Source organism: Mustela putorius, unplaced genomic scaffold, assembly GCF_011764305.1.
Source record: "Mustela putorius furo isolate JIRA1106 unplaced genomic scaffold, ASM1176430v1.1 tig00000430_pilon_pilon_pilon, whole genome shotgun sequence".
In the NCBI taxonomy this organism is placed as follows: domain Eukaryota; kingdom Metazoa; phylum Chordata; class Mammalia; order Carnivora; family Mustelidae; genus Mustela; species Mustela putorius.
In genome coordinates, this window is record NW_025421377.1 from 21,032,182 (window position 1) to 21,052,784 (window position 20,603).

Here is a 20,603-nt window from a genome sequence, read left to right on the forward strand (position 1 = left end):
CTATTCTTCATGTATTCTGAGTCAGGTAGTTAATTAGTGACAGATCTGGACATAGGTTCTAGAGTGAGACTTGGGAAACTAACCTTCCTGGGCATTTGATGGATTTTGGTCTGATTTTTAGTGCTACAGAGCTCATTCTTTCCATTCATAATATTTATTACAGCTGAGTTATGTGCAGTGTAGTTGCCCAGTACAATGGGGGATAAATTATTCTCACCCTCAGGAAATTGGAGGAAAAGATTTAAACTTTCAAAAGTATGATTCAGAAGTGAGTACTTCCAGAGTTCCCAAGAAAGTGGGGTTGAGATAGTTAAATGGCTTATACTTAGATGTTTAGAGGAGGTAGAAGGATGTTTAGAAAAGGTAGAAATGTGGAAAGGAAAGTTTTTATAATGAATGTGGGAGTCTACATAAACTGAATAAGATTATCAGATTACCTGCCTAATTAGACAGAGCAAAGAGTGTGCTGGAGAGATGGGAAATAAAATCAGATTATTATGAAGCTGTTTGTAGTGGGAACTCTCTGGAAAGAACCCAAGGAAGATTATTCTAAGAATGATATTTTGTTAGGCATTTGCGCCACTTAGCTGTACCCTGTACTCTACTCTATGTTTTGGAAAACAATTCGTTATTGCAGCTTCCTTAGGTGATAATAACAGTTTTGGCAATTTGATGTTTTTTAGACCCTTCCCATGACTGCTGCTCTTTCACTATTTATAGACTCAAATAGTTTTTTTTTTTTTAAATATTAACATTTCTTGGAGGACTAATGGTATAAACTTTGGAAAATTCCCTTACTTCTTAGAAGTAGTCATGTTCCTAACATCTAAATATCTTGCCTTTGCTTTTTCTCTGTGTTTATTTGGTTCCACTAAATTATTAGCCCTGATGTCCTTGCTTTTTGCCTCATAACTTGCTTCTTAGATGAACTACCAAATTTAAAAAATTCTGTAAAAATGCTAATGAGGGTGATGGAGTTTTAGGGATTACTTCTAATGTCACTTATTTTCTCCAGTCAATAACTCTGCATATGGGGGTGCCTGGGTGGCTCAGTAGGTAGAGCATTTGAGTCTTGATATCAGGGTCCTACGTTCAAGCCCCACATTGGGTGTGGAGCTTACCAAAACAAAACAAAACAAAAAACAAAAAAAAAGAGAGAGAGAGAGACAGGGAAAAAACATCTATAAATGGAAATTGTTATTATAACCCCTATAACTTTTTTTTTTTACTGTAACCTTTTTATTAATGGGGGAGATTGGACCATGTCTGCCATCTCAACAGTAATTCATGGCAAAAAGTACTGAGTTCACTGGTAACGTTTGACCTAAGGGAAGGGCCTTTATATTGATGATTAGTATATATCAGAAATCTATGCCTTTCATATGGCCCTGCAAAGTTCTTATCTCCATCTTCCACGATTGTTGAAATGTCTTCCTTGAGCTGTGGAAGGTGTTTCCCATTCACTGAAGAGTGCTTGAACAGGCCTGTTCTAAGTGGAACTTGAGGAAGCCCAGGAAAGGGACAAATAGCACCTGTAAGTTAAGCTTTCCAAGTGACCATAAGAAGCAACCTTTATTCCCTGAGAAAAATCTCTTTATACTTTTACCTCCTCCTCAAATTTCCACCTACCATCTCTCCCTTCCTCCTCAGCTTACTTCTCAGTTCTTGCTTAGTTCAAGGTTACTTGAATTACTTCTTTGGTTGTCCCCTGTATCTCCTGTAGCAGTAATCTGTCTCATTAACATTCCGAAGTGTTAGCACACTTGCCATTAAGAAGAAATTCTCTATTTTATGTTTTCCTTTACCTACTTTCCTATTCCTTGCCTTTTCTTGGTAGCAATATTTCTCGAAATAATTCTCTCTACTGCCTGTCTCCACTTCTTCACTTCCTGTTCTTCACCGGGCACTCTGGTGTCCACCGTAACTGCTCTTGTCAAGATCACCCAGCACCGCCATCTTGATGAATTCATTCATCCATTCTTAGTTCTCATCTTATTTGAACTTTCAGCAGCCCGTGACTCAGCGGATATACTTTCTTCATCAAGCCCTTTCTTCACCTGATAGTTGGTGTATCCTGGTTTTCCTCTGACCTGAATGGCTGCTCTTTGAGGGTGTCCTCTGCTGAGATCTCCTCCCATTCCTATAAAAGATAAAGTGGTCCAGTGTTTAGGTCTCATCCTTCTTCTCTATCTACACTCACACTCAAGGTTGTGTCATCCTGTCCCATATTCCTAAATTCTCTTTATCTGGTAATATCTTCTAAATGTACGTCTTCCAACTTCACCTTTCCATCTGGGTTTTTAGTAGGCAAGCCCCACCTAAAACTTCCCAAACTCCTTATGGTGGCCGTCAAGGCTCTTACCACCTGCCCCCCACACCCGTGCAATATTTCATTTGCTGCTGTTTTCTCTTCTTTGCTCCTTTAACTACCCCCCGCACTCACCTCTTACTCTACCTGTCTGCCAAGCTCTTTTCTGCCTCGAGCCTTTGCACTTGCTGTTCTCTTTGCCTAGAATATTCTTTGAGCAGATCACTGCATGGCTTGTCCCCTCAATCCAGTGTAAAATGTACTTCTTCAGAGGCTTTCCCTGACTACCGTATCTAAAATAGTACCTTCCAGCTTGTTTTATTTTTCCTTCTTAGCACTTATCACTACTTTAAATAATACTTTATTTCTCTTCTGTTAGAATATGACCCAAGAAAGAGAGAATTTGTTGATCTATCCCTGTATTCCTAGGGGTTAGATCAATGGCTGGCTCATAGTAGACTCTCAACGTACATAGTAGACTCTCACTTATTGAGCAAGTGAATAAATAAATAAATAGTTTTATACGTAAATGTAGTTTTAGGTGTAAGCCATGTGATTACACCTTCAATATTTTTTGAATCCAAAGTACAGAGTAATGTTTATATAATAGAAGGGTTAAATGTAGTAGAAAAATGGCTAGCTAGAGCCTGTTGTGTGTAGACTCATATAAAGGAATTGCCTTGGGTGATATATGGAGTATCTGTTTTTGTTCCCTTCTCTGGAAATAAATTGTGTTTTCTTGGCTCTTCCCATGCAGCTGAAGAATAAGTTCATGAAAAAACTGCCACGTGATGCAGAGGCCTCCAATGTGCTTGTTGGGGAGGTTGACTTCTTGGATACTCCTTTCATTGCCTTTGTCCGGCTCCAGCAGGCGGTCATGTTGGGCGCCCTGACTGAGGTCCCTGTGCCCACACGGTAAGCTGCTCCCTGACCTGCTGGGGTCTACTATGTGCTTACAGAGTGGTTTTGGCTATAGAATCAAGGATGCATCCAGAGCACGCATCTTGGAAAGGTTTGATCTGAAATAATGATTTAGCCTGTCTTTCATGCTATTAAATTACTTGGCACTTATATAATAATAATAATAATAATAATAATAATTGTAATAACTATTTGGGCCATGTACTGATTTATTCATAAGGATTAGTTGATTTAATTCTCACAGTAATATATATATTTTTAAAGTTTATTTATTTTAAGTGATCTCCACATCTAGCATGGGGCTTGAACACACAACCCTGAGATCAAGAGCCCCTCTGACTGAGCCAGCTTCTCATAATAATATTTTTCAAGTTTAAACTTTAAGTATATGGATTTTACAGATGAAGAAACTGAGTCTGAGAATTTAAGTAACTTGTCCAATGTCATACAGATGGTAAATGCTTCAGAGGTCAGAGTTGCTTTGGGTTGCTCTACATTTTATCAGATAATTGGTAGCATATACATACATACATACACATGTGTGTGTATAAATATATATATGTGACTACGTGTATATAAATATTCACACTTTTACTGGTTTTGTAAATGTAAAATCATTAAGCTGCTCACTTAAATATGCACACTTTTACTGTTTTGTGTTGTATCATATCAATTCTGATTCTAAAAGGGAGCGTATTAGGATTATTACGACCACGTCCCCACTGCACCAGTCCAATCCACCTCGCAGCTGAGCTCGAGAGTTTGAAGCTGGACTTACCGAGTGCTGTAGGTAAACAGGAGTTAATACTTCAGCTTGTGCTAAAGAAGCATTTAAAGAGAAGTTTGTAATCTTCAAGTTGACATCATAAAATTATCACGTGAGGGGGGTGCTTTTTTATGGGCAAGGACAGGTGACTTCCATCTCTTTTAGGTTTCCTCACGTGAGCAAGAAAGGTTGTGACTCCTCCTCAGTGATCTCAGATGGTCTCAGCCTCATACCCTGAGACAAGGGGCTCCGGGTTTGCTTTGAGCCAGGTTGGGAGAGAAATGAGAACCTTTCTTTGTGGCCTCCCGAGTCATAGATTACAGGCTCTTTTTTTTCTTTTCATACAGGTATTTTCTCCTTATTCTTCTATTTCTTAGACACTTAAAATGGGAATAATACTAGTAGGCAGTCAGTGGACAAATGGCAAATGACAGGAAATGATCATAACTTACTCAATTAATGGGATCATCACAATTCGTGTTTTCCGTAACTTGGTTGTTCACTTGAAAACATTGCAGCCGAGCCTTGCACGTCTACCTGAGCAACCACCTGCTGGGCTGCTCGCTGACTCAGATCATGGCTGACGTCCGGCTCTTGTGCCCCTGTGGTTTCTTTCATGTCTCTTTGGACTAATTTTACTGGGGCTTAAAGGAAAAAAAAACAACAGCAAAAACACGTCACGAAGTGTTAAGTTGCTCTTGCGTTTTCATTTTTCTTACTACTTTTCTCTAGAAGCTACAAGAAAGACTATTTTAAAGGGCTTTTTATTTAACAAGAACAGGAGTTCCTTGTGCGGCAAATCATGACCATTTGTGTATCTCTTATCACCTGCTCCCATCTGGCTCATTCTGTTCTTCTGTGCAGGAGCGTGTTTCCAGTCTGCAGGTGAAAGACAGCATCATTTGAATGAACAAAAGATGCTCGGCAGTTCAAGGGAATGTAATTCAATAATGCCATAAAACTATTTCAGGGCAATAATCTGAACAATATAGCCAAGCATGTTAACATTTTTCCAGGAAACAGTTTTATCCATTTGCTGTCCCCTGAAGCAGCGCATGCTGTAATCACTGAGCAGGGAGTCTCATTAGCCTTTTTGTGTATGAGTAATGTGGGGCCATCGACAATGGCTGCATCCTGTGAAATCCAATCAAGGAAATCCCACAAGGAGCGGTAGTCATTGTGAAGGACTGCCTCTGTACTCAGTGGTGTGCTTTAAGGCGCTCCCCTGTCCTACTGCGGGGAGACCTGAAAAGTCTGGTTTTGTGGACATTTGCTAACTGTCATTTTTCCTTGAGAAGGAGGAAGAAAGTTATGCTCTTACATTTATGATTGTTATTATTACTCTATGTAATAAGTAATGTTATGGCCATGTACTTTTTTTTTCTTTAATAATTTTTTATTTTTTATAAACATATATTTTTATCCCCAGGGGTACAGGTCTGTGAATCACCAGGTTTACACACTTCACAGCACTCACCAAAGCACATACCCTCCCCAATGTCCATAATCCCACCCCCTTCTCCCAAACCCCCTCCCCCCAGCAACCCTCAGTTTGTTTTGTGAGATTAAGAGTCACTTATGGCTTATCTCTCTCCCAAGCCCATCTTGTTTCATTTATTCTTCTCCTACCCACTTAAGCCCCCATGTTGCATCACCACTTCCTCATATCAGGGAGATCATATGATAGTTCTCTTTCTCTGCTTGACTTATTTCACTAAGCATGATACGCTCTAGTTCCATCCATGTTGTCGCAAATAGCAAGATTTCATTTCTTTTGATGGCTGCATAGTATTCCATTGTGTGTATATACCACATCTTCTTGATCCATTCATCTGTTGATGGACATCTAGGTTCTTTCCATAGTTTGGCTATTATGGACATTGCTGCTATAAACATTCGGGTGCACGTGCCCCTTTGGATCACTACGTTTGTATCTTCAGGATAAATACCCAATAGTGCAATTGCTGGGTCATAGGGCAGTTCTATTTTCAACATTTTGAGGAACCTCCATGCTGTTTTCCAGAGTGGCTGCACCAGCTTGCATTCCCACCAACAGTGTAGGAGAGTTCCCCTTTCTCCGCATCCTCGCCAGCATCTGTCATTTCCTGACTTGTTGATTTTAGCCATTCTGACTGGTGTGAGGTGATATCTCATTGTGGTTTTGATTTGTATTTCCCTGATGCCAAGTGATATGGAGCACTTTTTCATTTGTCTGTTGGCCATCTGGATGTCTTCTTTGCAGAAATGTCTGTTCATGTCCTCTGCCCATTTCTTGATTGGATTATTTGTTCTTTGGGTGTTGAGTTTGCTAAGTTCTTTATAGATTCTGGACACTAGTCCTTTATCTGATATGTCGTTTGCAAATATCTTCTCCCATTCTGTCAGTTGTCTTTTGATTTTGTTAACTGTTTCCTTTGCTGTGCAAAAGCTTTTGATCTTGATGAAATCCCAATAGTTCATTTTTGCCCTTGCTTCCCTTGCCTTTGGCGTTGTTCCTAGGAAGATGTTGCTGCGGCTGAGGTCGAAGAGGTTGCTGCCTGTGTTCTCCTCAAGGATTTTGATGGATTCCTTTCGCACATTGAGGTCCTTCATCCATTTTGAGTCTATTTTTGTGTGTGGTGTAAGGAAATGGTCCAATTTCATTTTTCTGCATGTGGCTGTCCAATTTTCCCAGCACCATTTATTGAAGAGGCTGTCTTTTTTCCATTGGACATTCTTTCCTGCTTTGTTGAAGATTAGTTGACTGTAGAGTTGAGGGTCCATTTCTGGGCTCTCTATTCTGTTCCGCTGGATCTAGCAGCTATATGTAGCAACAAGGTTCTCTAGTTAGTTACTGGCTGAATGTACTTGAGCTTGGTGCTTGGACCTGCACTGGTGCCAGCTGGGTGGATGCTACCTGCCTAGGTACCCTTCTTGCCATGCATGTGAAGGCAAACAAATTGTTCTTTGATATTTGGCGACTTGTTATGACAGGTTTATGATTCTCCCAGTATCTTGTGGACCCTTAGCTCGCTGTCATCTTTTGTCTGTCCATGGAGGTTGCCACTCACTCATATTTATGAGCGATGTAGGGGATAAGTAGTATTATTCCCATTTCACAGCTGAGAGATGGAGGCGACGGGGAGAACCATGTTCAGTGCTAGAAACAGAACTGCAGATTTCTGACTTGAAGCCAGGCTTTTGGGGAGAATCTAAGGAGCTATGTAGAGTGGATTTGAACAAAGTACGGTTAAGGTCTTCCCATGAAGAAAAATAAAAGACCCTGATAGTTTGCTCTTTTCTGATCTTGATTTTCACATTTAAGGCAAATACTATTCAGTAAGTTCTGGTCCTCTACAAAATTAGAATATTTACCCTTTCCATATCACTGTCAGTTAATATTATTTTATGTGATACATGGTGATGTGCCCGAGAGCAGCAGTTTGTGCTTAATTATCAAAGCCATAGAAAATCTCATTTTAGGGATTGGGATGGAGATCCTGCTACTTCAGTCCTGTCGTGTCCAACAGTTCAGTCGCTAGCTGCTGCTTACCATATGTAATGTGGTTGGTTATGGTGCGTTTGTGGTCCTCATTTATCTATTGTGGAAGCTACGGTTTAGCCATGGTTTCCAAAGCCGCTAAATATGAATAATGGCTTATTTGATTCACTGCTGTTTTGAGAGCAGGGAGTAAACGATTGGTACATGCTGAGTTTATTCTAGAAATAGCTGTGATATATCAGGAAAGGGGGGTGCACATCCTTTCTGAAAAGATTGAGTGGTTTAGGAAGGCTGGCTCTTTTTCTGATATTATGCCCTGTTTCTGCCTATAATTATTTTGTGAATGTGAGTATAGTCCTTTGGTTCCGGACAGAGATCATCTGGTACTTATTTTTGTTGTGGAGAATGCTAGAGGCACCCTCCCCAGGCATAATTAGGTCTGTGAAAAAGCTCACAAGAGTAGAGGAGCCTCATGCAGATTCTTGAGACAACTAGCACTATCAAAATTCTAACTATGACTTTATTTCTGGTTATGAGTGGATAAAAAGAACTCAGTAACATAAATTAATTTATTTTCCCCAGCTGTCAACATGGCTGTGCCCTTCCAGCCACACAAATGTGATGTTTACTCTAATTTGTTAATCAAGAAAAAAGCTTCTGGTTAAAAATAACATCTGTCCATTGACAAAAAACAGCTTGGGTCATGAAAGGAGTTTTCAGTTGTATAAAAGCTGAGTTTGGCAAGATATACTTCTATCATAAAAGATTGTAACAGCTTTTGCTTCTTTGAGGGTTAAAGGGAAAAGAACATGTTTCAGGCAGAGGGAACTTCAACTTGATGAGTTGTTTTGTGTTGCTACTTTTCCAGACCACTCATTGCCATTTCACCAAGGCAGTCCAAATTAGGGGGTTCTTAAGGGTTTCTGTTCCTACAGAGGAAATTCTTGACCCAAGGTGATGTTTCCTGCTACCTACAGATGGCTAGATTTCCTCTATCATTTTCAAAGTTTGAATTTATTGAATGGTCCCTGGCTGGAGTAATGGAAAAATTTCACTGATATGTAACATTTTGTTTCTGTTGGGCAGAATTGATTCTCCATTAAAGAATAAATAAATAAATAAATACATGTATTAGTAAATATTTTATATTACATATAATATATATCTGGGTTTTTAAAGGAAAAATTACATTATCCAGGAAAGAGAAATTGTACCTTTATATTTAAGTTACTGAAATAATATAATTCTCATATATTGGGCTTATTCCTATAATATATATTTTAGTCACTATTGGTCTACTACTTCCATTCGTTCTTTGGTACTGGTTAGCAGAGACCAGAGTAAATGTTTGCAGAAAACATATGCCCTCATCTCATAGGGCTTAAATTAGAGGGTCCGTTACTCTCCCAGCTCTTGGAATAGTTACACATCATCTGCCAAAGTTTATTGAGGACTACCAATAACTGAGCGTATTTGTTTCACTTTCTAACAAAATAGTATTTTTGGCTTTGTTGCCATATAGCCAACCTGATAATTAATTCATGTGTCAGTTGATACACGTGTATGTATTTCCATGATGTGTATTTGCAAACTCTCACGGTGTGGGAGATGTAGGGCAAGGTAGGAAGAGGTACAGAGTGGTCCCAGAAAGATTTTAGTTATTATGTCTTACTGAAACACTAGTGTTTAGACACATTAAAATAGCAAAAGATGGTGGGTAAAGGAACCCCTTTATTTAAAAATGTGTCAGGTAAAGGATCCAGATGTTTGATATTTTCTCTTGCTGCCCTGCATCAGTCCCCTTTGCCTAAAACTATGTTCTTACCGCCCTGACAGCTAGCCGTTGCTTGACAGGCAGAGAGGACTGGGGAATGTGATGAGTACTAATGTAAATCTGTAACTGGATTTATATTTTGCTTTAGTGGTTAAGTATTTTTTGCATGTGTTGCACTCAAATCAGTGATCTGTCCCTTTAGCAAAGTACATTTTACTGTCATTAGGAAGCACTTTATAATACTATACGTAGTGATATACACTTAAGGTCCAAATTCAAACAAAGAAAAGTTCTGGTATCAATTGAACTTCAGAATTAGAAGAACTAAAAATCCAATTTTAATAATGACTTCCTTCATACTTGAACAGACTTTCGTGCCTGCCGATTGCTTTTGCTTTTTCATCTATTGTGATAACACTTGAAAGTGAGTGTGCCGCCTCATGCCGGAACTGGTTTCTAAGCAAATAAGTATTGAACAGTTTTATGGTTATTTCAGTATAAAATCAAAACATTCAAACTTTGAGATACCTTCTTATATTCTTAATTTCTGTTTTTTTCCCCTTTCCTTTTTGGATTTAATTTTATAAGGAAAAGAAGAAATTATTTATTCAAGGGATTTTTGGAGCAAACTGTAACACTTTGAAGAGTACTTGCTGTCAACCCATTTTTATTTAAAGTGGGGCATATAGGGGTTCCTGGGTGGCTCAGTTGGTTAGGCATCTGCCTTTAGCTCAAGTCATGATCCCAGGGTCCTGGGATTGAGCCCCACATCAGGGTCCCTGATCAATGGGGAGCCTGCTTCTTGTTTTCACCCTACTTGCTCTGTCTCTCTCTCTCTGTCAAATAAATAAGTAAATAAACAAATCTTTAAAAAAATGAAGTAAGGTATTTCAATAAATAAGTAAAAAATAAAATTTTATTAAGCAATTCCCCCACTATCCCTGGTCCCATAAAATTTTACCTAAGATTTCTTGTTCCCAACTAAGTATCCACAACATCTTTCACCAGGGTGACCTGTGAAAGTTGTAGGTTGGGCAGGTAATACTAGGCAGAATTGTATGCTAAGAAGAACTGGAGGTGAGAAGGCCTGTCTACTCTCTCTCATTTACTAGGCACAATCTTGTCTCAGCCACCGACCTCCTCAAACCTCAGCATCCTCACCATTAAATGGGAATAAGACACCTGTCTTTATTGCAAAAGGGTATATGGAGTATAAATGAGGTGATGAATGTGATATGCTTTGCAAGCTTTAAAAAGCTGAGCAAACATGATGTGATCATGTTTATTGCCCTTATTGTCTATGTGTTCGGTGAGCCATGATCATAAGCAAGGCAGAGATGTATCCATGTTGCCTTTTATTTATTTTTTTCTTAGTCACTTACTTAGTGGGTTTCTCCCTCCCTAGTCAAGACACAACCTAAGTGGGGATAAGCTCATTATTGCAAATTTCAGGACCTACTTACTATAGAGCAGTGAGTGTGCATTATCAAGAGAGCAAGTTTGGAAAGAAAATGAGAGCAACCAGAAAAGAATTTTAACCGTCTGAGAATGATGCTTTTTTTTTTTTTTTTTTTAATATTTCTCTCATATTTCTCTTTCTTTACTTTGGCTGTCAGCATGTGGCTTACTTATAGAGGATTTGGTTTTTGCTGACCTCCAGTCACTTCTGAGCAGAAATATTTCTTAAAAGTATGGAGAGGATCATTTGTCATTGTTCATATTGAGTAAGGAAAAGTCAGAGAAATCTGAAGATGTCCTACGTCTTTCTGGTTATTGTGCTTATTGGGTTTTCTTCAAAATTCTGAAATTCAGTAGAAATGGGGAGGGAAGAAAGTTTAAAAAAAGGAGATTGAATGACTCCCAATGTGAAGTTCTCTGGCTCAGTAAGAAACTTCTCAAAGTTTCCATGTGAAGTTCTCCCTTGCCTCCAGAGAAACAACAGTTTGTTGAAAGAGCATCTGTCACATTACCAAGAATATTGCCTTTGTTTTAAAGATGAATTCTAGACCTGCGCTTTTTATCAACCAAGATAAACGTGTCTCAGTTTTATGTAAATTAACTTCGATGAAATGTGTTTTATAGCTTTTGCTTCTTTCCTCTTCCATTAGGTTCTTGTTCATTCTCTTAGGTCCTAAGGGAAAAGCCAAGTCCTACCATGAGATTGGCAGAGCCATCGCCACCTTGATGTCTGATGAGGTAGGCGGTCCAGAACACGGTGATCTGTGAACGTCCCACTTGTGTAGTTTTTGTACTGTGAATTGGCTGTCACAATGTATTCAGTTAGGATTATGTGGCTACCAGTCTTCTCTATGACATGAGGCACAGCCATTCATGGCAGATAGTTGATCTTTATACAATTTTCAAAAACAACAACAAAAAAATTATGCTGGAACAAGATATAGTTTCTTTTCTTTTTCTAAGCATTGTAATTCTTCAAACTGATGTATGTGAAATATTCTTTAAAAGGTTCACATCACTGTATTAATTTAAGCTTTATCTCTTAAAATGTTGAACATACTCATTCTGGGAGTTCTGGTGTCCATATATCACATCAGAAATAATGGGTTCTATAAAGTAACGCATAATGAAATGGATCATGCATTTTTTTCTTAGGTATCAGAAAGGACCTCTTTTTATGGTCTTCTTATCTTGTGGGAAGGAATTATACACACACTAAAATGCCGTAGCAACCGTTACTGCAGAGTATCTAGTACTTTGGAATTACAACCTTAACATAACAGCTTGAATGTTGTTACACACGTTTTAGACACAATGAAACCCTAAACCCTAGTCTCAGTAGGAGAAATACAATTAGGATATGGAATCATTGATTTCTGCCTCTGTGTCTCTTTAGCTTACTATGTTCCCACGTTTTACTTTTGCGTTATTACTTGATTGTTAGCTTCTCCGTGTGTTAAGTGGAAAATAGGGCATTTAGTTATGGTAGTTCAGCTTGGTGATTACTCACATGGTTGCTTAATGTGAGACCAAGAGCATTGATGCATAGCTATGCTGGTTTTCCCCCTTGAGGCAACTAAGCCCCTCAGGGAGTTCTTTTATTGATTTCTGTATGTTTATATTTTCTTTAAAAAAAAAAAATCCTTCCTCCTAAGATGTAGCAGTGAAAAATGCTTTAGGCTCTAAGTGACAGAAAAAATAAAATCTGGTTTATAGCGGCTTAAACTATTCGGGGAGGATTTTTGTTTGTTTGTTTGTTTGTTTTTTTCACACACATCAGGAAATTTGGAGGTAGGCAGTAGCCAGAGTTGGTTTAACGTCACCGCTTCATGATAAATCTAGAGCCAAGGCTCTTGCTATGGGGTCTTAAGATGGCTACTGCCATGAGCCCCAGCCATCTATTCTGTATTCAAGGCAGGACAAAGGGGGCGGGAATGTTAGCTGGAGCTGTCTCTTTTAACAGGTATCCTAAAGGTTTCCAGACAGCTTTTTCCTTCTATCTCATTGGTCAGAACTGTCAGTCCTTATCTTCGGGGGCGGCTGGAAGAGTGACCCTCTGACTTTCCAGCCTCCGCAGTTGCCGTGCCCGTGGCGGACGAGGTGCTGGCACCCTGGATGGCCCTGCCCTCAAACCTCAACCCCCAGACCGTGACATGTTATTTGTTTGACAGCTTTTAAAAATTGTTGTCGAAGAGAAGAGATTTAGTAGCAGTCTTTAAGCACAGGCAAGGATGTTAAGCAGGAGCCAGTTTTTCTCCTGAAGACTAAAGAATTTGACTTATGAGGTATGAAAGGTGTAAAGGACTTTTCAGATCATCAGCTAGGTTGGAAGAATGGGATGGTTGGCAAAGAGGATTATGTGCGTCTGGAAGCTCCTTCTTTGGCTATCTATATAAAAGACACGGCGCATTTGCTGCCTTGGATGTTTTAGTTGTTGCCTCGCTAAAAGGTTAGACAGACGATCACCTGCTTAAAGCCCTTTGCTTTATGTGTTATCGGTATAACTTGGATTTTTCTTCCTTTAATAGTTGACATTATTTGTGTGTTTGAGAGTTGCAATGTTTGGGTCTTAACCCGATCTTAACACTCAGCTTGAACTTTTCCTTTTTGAATTACCAGCAATGGTTTGTCGCAGTCGTTTTGATTTCAGAGAATGACTCTTTTGTGTATTTCTCCAAACCATTTTCATCTGGCTTCCACAGCAGCTATAGCAGGAATGGTGCCTACCAGTGGGAGATGAAAAGCAATGTTGTGTTGCAGTATTGATAAAAATAAAAAACATAGAAAAGAAACACAGCTGTTTTCTTATGCCTCTACTTACATTCTTTGGGTTCACAATCAGAATAGCAAAATAGTTTGGGACAAGCTGATAGGAAGTATGAGAATATGATTATACTGAATATATATTAAATATCAAAATGGATTATAGATTGCCTTTTTCAGGCTCACCATGCTGTGAGGCATGTGAGGCATGTAGAGGCACATAGAGGGTTCTCTTGTTGATCAGCACATCTCTTATTATCCGTTAGGTGTTCCATGACATTGCTTATAAAGCAAAAGACAGGCAGGACCTGATTGCTGGCATCGACGAGTTCCTAGATGAAGTCATTGTCCTTCCCCCTGGAGAATGGGATCCAGCAATTAGGATAGAGCCTCCCAAGAGTCTTCCATCATCTGACAAAAGGTAAATTATCAGGCAATTGGGAGTTTTCATCCTTGGGGAGGAGGCTTCGTACAGAAAAAGAAATAAGGTCAGGTGACTATCCTAATACTGTGTTTTCAGGTTCCCATTTAACTTGATGTATTCTCTCAAAGGAATGGCTTAGGTGTTTTGGTTTGGCATTTCGTGGACACTAAAATGAATGGTGTATGTTGTTATTTTATTCAGTGATTGCAAGCTAGAGATCTCAGATTATGATATTGGAATACACCGCAGAGATTTTTGGAGAATGTGTTGGGGACTTCCTCTATGTGTAGAAAGATCAGTTTCCTTAAGATGAGTCCTTATAGACTTCAAGAAATTGGGTGAGATAATTTTGGAGAAGTCATTTTCTAGAAATCTGTTATTTTCTAGGTGAGGCAGTTTCTCCTCTTGTATAATATACAACTCGTTCAGCTTTTTATTCATCAGTCATTTGTCTTCCCTCTAAATATAACCCTTTAAGAATTGCCTGCCAGGGTAGCAGAAGGATATAATGAACTTTCTCCCAATCTCTTCACCAGTCTAGTGCCTGGCACAGCTACGAAGCAGATGAATACAATAAACTCATAATTCTCTCAATTTCTATTGTCTTGCTTAGAAAGAATATGTACTCAGGTGGAGAGAATGTTCAGATGAATGGGGACACACCCCATGATGGAGGCCACGGAGGAGGAGGAGGGGGACACGCGGATTGCGAAGAATTGCAGCGAACTGGACGGTAACTGATGGATTCTTTTGACATTCATGACGAGGCTCTCTTGAGATCTTCATTTCCCTTCATCTTCCTATTGGCCTTTGAATCACCGGCCAATAGACCTTTATATTAGTCACAGGCGTTGGGGACACAACATTGAATTAAACAAAAACCCCATGTCCTTTTGGGTCTTCCTTTGTAGGAGTGGGAGACAGACACTGAGCAGGTGAAAATACCTGGTGATGGTTTTCTGGAGAAAACTAAAGCAGAAGTAGGGAGTTTGGTGATGGGAGAAAGATATTTCAATTTAAATAGGGTGGTCCGAGAAGACTTTGCAGCGAAGTGCAGCCTGTGAGGAAAGTCCTGAGGGAAGGTACGGAGACCGACCCAGCAGACGGGGTGGGGAGAGGAGACAGCAACGAGCCTGTGGTACGTGGTGGGTCGGCATCCAGGCCATGAAGTGAGAGAGGAGGTGTTAGAAAGTCAGCGGGCCTGTCGGGTGGGGGTGAGTGCGCAGCCGCAAGACAGCCATGGGCCTGTCTTCCTCATTTGGCTTTTGGGATTCCATCCCTTCCCTGTACGTTTACTTACAAATGGGGAACGAGTTATAGACATGAGGGACCCACAGGTCATAGTCTTCCTAGCCTGCAGCTGGGAATTCAGGTTTTCCAATTGCTTTTGTAAGTCTCTTTTTATGATACTTCTTCCTTTTCTTTCCCCTGTTAGATTTTCCATTTTCTTTTGGATTAAGTAAAATTTTAAGTAGGGTAATCGTTTTATGAAGATAGAACTTTTTAAGGACATCAAGGGTTTTTTGGAAACACAAAAGTATGTCTTTTTAATATGCAGTTGAATCCGAATAAAATGATTTTATTCCTCTGATGACTACTTGGGTTTCTCTCTGAAAGTGAGGGGATGTTATTTCCTGTCCCTTTTTTCTTATAGAATAGAGAACACAAAACCTTCTCTCCCCCTATTTTTTTCCTGAATAGTGCTTCACAAACTATTTTTAGTATGAGCATCCTTTTCATTTTCTATAGGTATGAGTTCTAGGATTCAACTTCTTTCTCTATTTGTTTATTTCAAGATATGAAACATTTTAATAGAGGAAATATGGATTTCTGAATTCCTTGCTTTATCTGCTGTTAACTTTATGACTGCTTTAACAAAGTGTAGGTCACTAGGAAAGTCAGTTTTGATAATGATAAATAATAGTAATTATGATAGGATTAATATCTTACATATGTTTTCTTTGATAGTTTAAAAATAATTTTATGAAAATGAACTCATTGGTATGCAACATATAGAATTATATCATGTCTTTAAAAATTCAACTCCTTCATTTAATAAATAAATAATAGAAGTCCATGCTTGTATATTTCCCTTCTTCCTAAATGCACTGAGTGTGTGCAGCACTCCCGGTACCATGCTCAGCCCTGTGCCTACCGAGAAAATGGGAGTAGACCACCAAGGGCAGCGAGGGCCAGAAGCCCCTCCCCCCACCCCAATAGTCCTGATAAAGTATGATAGCCTGCGGTGGAAATCTGAACTCTAAGTGGAGGGTTGGGACTTTAGAGAGCTGCTGAATTTGGAGGATGGGCCTCCTAGACAGCAGGAAGGTCCTGGGGAAAGCTGAGATTTGAGGTTTGGTTGGGAGGGTAGGTGGATTGATGCCCAAATAAGGCAGCTGACCTATTCATGTGTGGAATGCTCTTCCTCCTCATACTGGCCTGGCTTCCTCCCTTCGTTCCTCTTGGACCTTATCCCAAAGTCCCCCACTTGGAGGTCCGTTCTGGCCACTCTAATATTTCAGCCATTTCTTCTCTAGCACTTAATTTTTACCTTGATTTTTAGCACCACGAATTTGACTTCTTCTAGAAATCTAGAAATCAAAATCCCTGCGGGCAGGTGTTCGTGTTGTGTCGTTCCCTGGTGTGTCTCCAGCACCTGGAGTCAGGCTGGGCATATTGGAGGTGCTCAGTAAACACTTGTGGGATGAAGAATGAGGCTGGAAAGGAAACTATGGCAAGATTATAAAGGGCCTCACATGCTGTGCTCACACGTTTGGATGTTTCTCTTCAAACAGTGAGAAATTTTAATTTATCTACACAATTCACTCTCGTCTAAAAACCAACTGTCTGTTTTTTAGGGAATGTGACACCCAATTTAGTGACCACAACAGAGACAGGTAGAAGAAAATGAATGTATTCTTTACAGTTTTCTGGTTTTCCCTGAATTTGAATACAAATTCTTTTGTGGCTTCATAAGTTATCTCTGGGCTAATTTGATGGCGATTTGTTTTACATTGTCACATGTTTGCTTTCTCCCTGCCCAGGTTCTGTGGTGGACTCATTAAGGACATAAAGAGGAAAGCACCATTTTTCGCCAGTGATTTTTATGATGCTTTAAATATTCAGGCGCTTTCAGCAATTCTCTTCATTTATCTGGCAACTGTAACTAATGCTATCACTTTTGGAGGACTGCTTGGGGATGCCACTGACAACATGCAGGTGGGTTTGGTTTGGGGGAAGACACAAATAGTACAGCCCAGACTGCCTTCCTCACCCCTCCGGCTCAGCGAGAAGCAGATGGCCTTTCAGTTACTCAGCGTGATTTTCTTTCTTTTGCTGGATGCTGCATTTTACTTTGCTTCTGGCCTGCTGCTATATTTCCAGCATTTTAGTAATTACAAAAATAGCTCGATGAAATCTGGCTTGAGTCACCAGTGGGGAGAAGAAGGAAAGGAAATGAAATACAATTCTGTTTGGGCAAAAGCGTCTCAGCTGCTTGAATTTGGTGCGGGGCACCAGGTTTAGATCTCCTACTACCTTGAGTGCACAGACCATATTCTGTTGAACTTGATGAGCACGCTCTTTCTGGGAATGTGTGATTAGCTTCATTTTACACATGAGCAAACAGTCATCAAAAAATTGAGTGATTTGCTTGAGGTCGAATTTGCATATCTATCAGTAGAGCTCAGCTTTAAGGAAAGGAAGTTAAGAGTCCTTTCTCCTGTTCTTGAATCTGCCTGCCATTAAGCTGTGAAGACCCTGGCTTGACTTAATTTGTACAAAGCACAGTTTGTTGGTTACTCAGCAGGTGCCATTTGCCTCCTTTTGTGTCAGGAACAGCTAAAGTTTTTGTGGTAGAAAAGAGATATTGGATGCCCTCTATGAATCAGAAAAACACGTACAAAGCTAAGAAAAAAAGAAGCGTTGTGCTAGGTGCTGAGTACGGAGTAGTGAGTGAAGCTGGTATTTTGTTTTTCTAAGGTCTATTTGAGAGAGAGAGGAGAGCGATTGAATATTCAAGCAAGCACGAGTGGGGGAGGGGCAGAGAGTTTTCAAACGGATTCCCTGTCCTGCGTGGAGCCCCAGGACCCATGAGATCATGACCTGAGCCTAAACCAAGAGTCAGTCACTTCACTGACTGAGCCACCCAGGTGCTCCTGAAGCTGATATTCTTATGGAAAGAAGCAGATTCAAGCCCTTTCCAAACCCCCGTCCTTCTACTGGAGCTTATTACTGATTAACCTATGTGACATTCGTCAGTGCTGCCAGCCAGCTTATTAAAGAAAGAAAAAATACAGCTGATTCCAAAAGATTGCTTTTCTTCTACCTTTGTTTTCTTTTCTGTGCATCTTCATGCTTTCGATTCTGCCGAAACACAAAAACGTGATGGAGAGGACATAGGACATCTATGTTGGCCCAAGTGACAAGGGGAAGTCACTTTAAACCATTGCATTTAGTCAGTGAAGAACGTTTTTATCTCTTAACCTTTATCTGCTATCACACAGCACATGGATCCAAAACCTAGAGGCTTGACACAGCCACTTTATGCTTCTCTCAGGTTTCGGGGGTTGGTGGGTGGACTCATCTGGGGTGGCTCCCTCTTTGGCCTCACACATTTGCAGTGCGGTGGCAGCTGGGAGTTAGAGTCACCCAAAGGCTTCTTAGTCACAGATCTGGTGCCTAGATTGGGATGTCTGGAAAAGCTGGGGACTAAGGACTCTGACCATGACTTTTCCTCGTGGCTAGCTTGGTTTCTCATAGCTGGGACTGTGGTGACCCTTGAGGGCTCATGCCCTATTGGAAGGGGCCAGTGGCCTCTCAGCTTTGCTCGTTTCCATGTGAATATGTGCTCAGTATGATTTCACTTTCTGATTTTCAAAAAGAGGCTGAAAACGCAAATCTTCTTATGTGAAATCTCGTGATTTTTAAATATTTGGAGCTAATTAACATTTTAAAAATAACATTGCACTGGCCAGGAAACACTTATGTGTTATGTCCCCAGGAGAGACCTGCCGTGTGGGGAATAGAAACCAAGCGTGGTAGGACAAAAAGATGAAATATACTGATGGGGTGTTTCCCCCTTATTCATAAGATAAGAATGAATAAATTAAACTGTAACAGTGATGTCAGTAATAGTATTTTTATAAGTCTGCTCTATATCCAGATTGTGCAGTTTTCTTCCTCCAAGTGATAGCATAATGATAACTAAATCAGATTATTCAAAAAACAAGTGGAGAAGGGAGACTGGGAAGCACCATGAGGCCAGCACGAAGAACGTTAAGACAGGCAGCCACGTTAGGAAAGTGAAAGAAAGCTGTGATTTTGAGAGAGTGGCAAGCTACGTTCTTTCTGTCGTTCAGAATAGATGGAGACTTTCTTGTGCAGATAATTTTTCAACATGTAGCTTTCCGTGAATGTTCTTTTCATAGAGATGGAGAAATTACAACACTTCCTTTATGTTATTATATTGGCTTTTTAAACTGAATTGAACCCCTTTCCAGCTTCATAAGACGTAGCTTTAAAACGCCACATCTGAGGGTGCCTGGGTGGCTCAGTGGGTTAAGCCACTGCCTGCTCAGGGTCCTGGGATCGAGTTCCACATCAGGCTCTCTGCTCAGTGGGGAGCCTGCTTCCTTCTCTCTCTCTGCCTGCCTTTCCGTCTACTTGTGATTTCTGTCAAATAAATAAATAAAATCTTTAAAAAAAATAAATAAAACGCCACATCTGAGATGAGGAAGAAATCTGTTAAAGTCTATTGTTGATCTCTCCGAGGTGAATTAATTTCCATATGTGCAAGTTTGGGAGAAAGTAAAGGATTCTGTTGTATAAGATATGCTGTTATTGTGGGTATCTCCTCAGTGAGGAATGTCATGGGAAGGGCCTTGCTGGTAGTAAGCAGTATTCTGAGTTCTGCAGCCTTTAGGAGAAACATAAATGCTTTCAGAGCATCAGAATGCTAGGTTCTCTGCTAAAAGGACCATTTGCTGAGTGTCACTCCTAGGAGTCACTCCTATATATGTAATATTAATTATAATATAATAAAATACATGTATGTTTTATATTCCCACATACAAATTAATTCAATGAATCAGCTTCTAACCTAGGAGGATGTTTGCCAGACATATTCTGCTTATTTTATTGATAGATTTTGTAACCCCTATTGATGATTTCACTGAAACTGTGAACTCAGTGTTTTAGGTCTTTGGAATATTGAAGTGCCTAATTTTCTCTCAGTTCCTGTCTTTTTCTTTGAAGAACGTATTGTCCAAGTACTGTAATTTGGTACTTGTAGAAGTCACGGTGGGTGGCAGAAACACTGAAAAAGAAGGATAGGACATTAATGATCGTTAATATATGTTTGTTGAACTGAATAGTCTCTAATCTCTTTCTTCTGGGGAAACTAGTCTATTAGTGAAGGTGTATAGAGCCAAGTCCTGGATTTATAGATCTAAAATGATCTGTATAACTGGAACTGACTAGCTAGGGTGCCACACTTCCCCTCCCCAACTCAGTCATTTTACAGTGATTTTACATATCCCAGTATTTTAATAGGAAACATTTTACCTGTAGTCGTTGTTCTAGATTTTCTTGCAGTGGTAGATGACTCATATTGAGATTTTTATTGGTTTTATCTATTTTAGGAACTAGAGAGTAAGGTGACTTAATGTGTTGAAAAGCATCTCAGTACCGAAAAAGCATGTCCTTGAG

General features: G+C 39.8%; 1 protein-coding gene across 2 annotated transcripts in view; it reads left to right on the forward strand.

Annotated features, from left to right (window-relative positions):
* SLC4A4 (solute carrier family 4 member 4) overlaps positions 1–20,603 on the forward strand; it is a 350,735-nt gene that overhangs the window by 226,595 nt on the left and 103,537 nt on the right. For both annotated transcript variants that reach the window (XM_045079852.1, XM_045079853.1), the window contains exons 8-12: positions 3,066–3,223; positions 11,359–11,446; positions 13,738–13,892; positions 14,509–14,628; positions 16,940–17,114. In XM_045079852.1, coding sequence (XP_044935787.1) covers positions 3,066–3,223; positions 11,359–11,446; positions 13,738–13,892; positions 14,509–14,628; positions 16,940–17,114 — 696 coding nt within the window. The remainder of the gene's footprint in view (positions 1–3,065; positions 3,224–11,358; positions 11,447–13,737; positions 13,893–14,508; positions 14,629–16,939; positions 17,115–20,603) is intronic.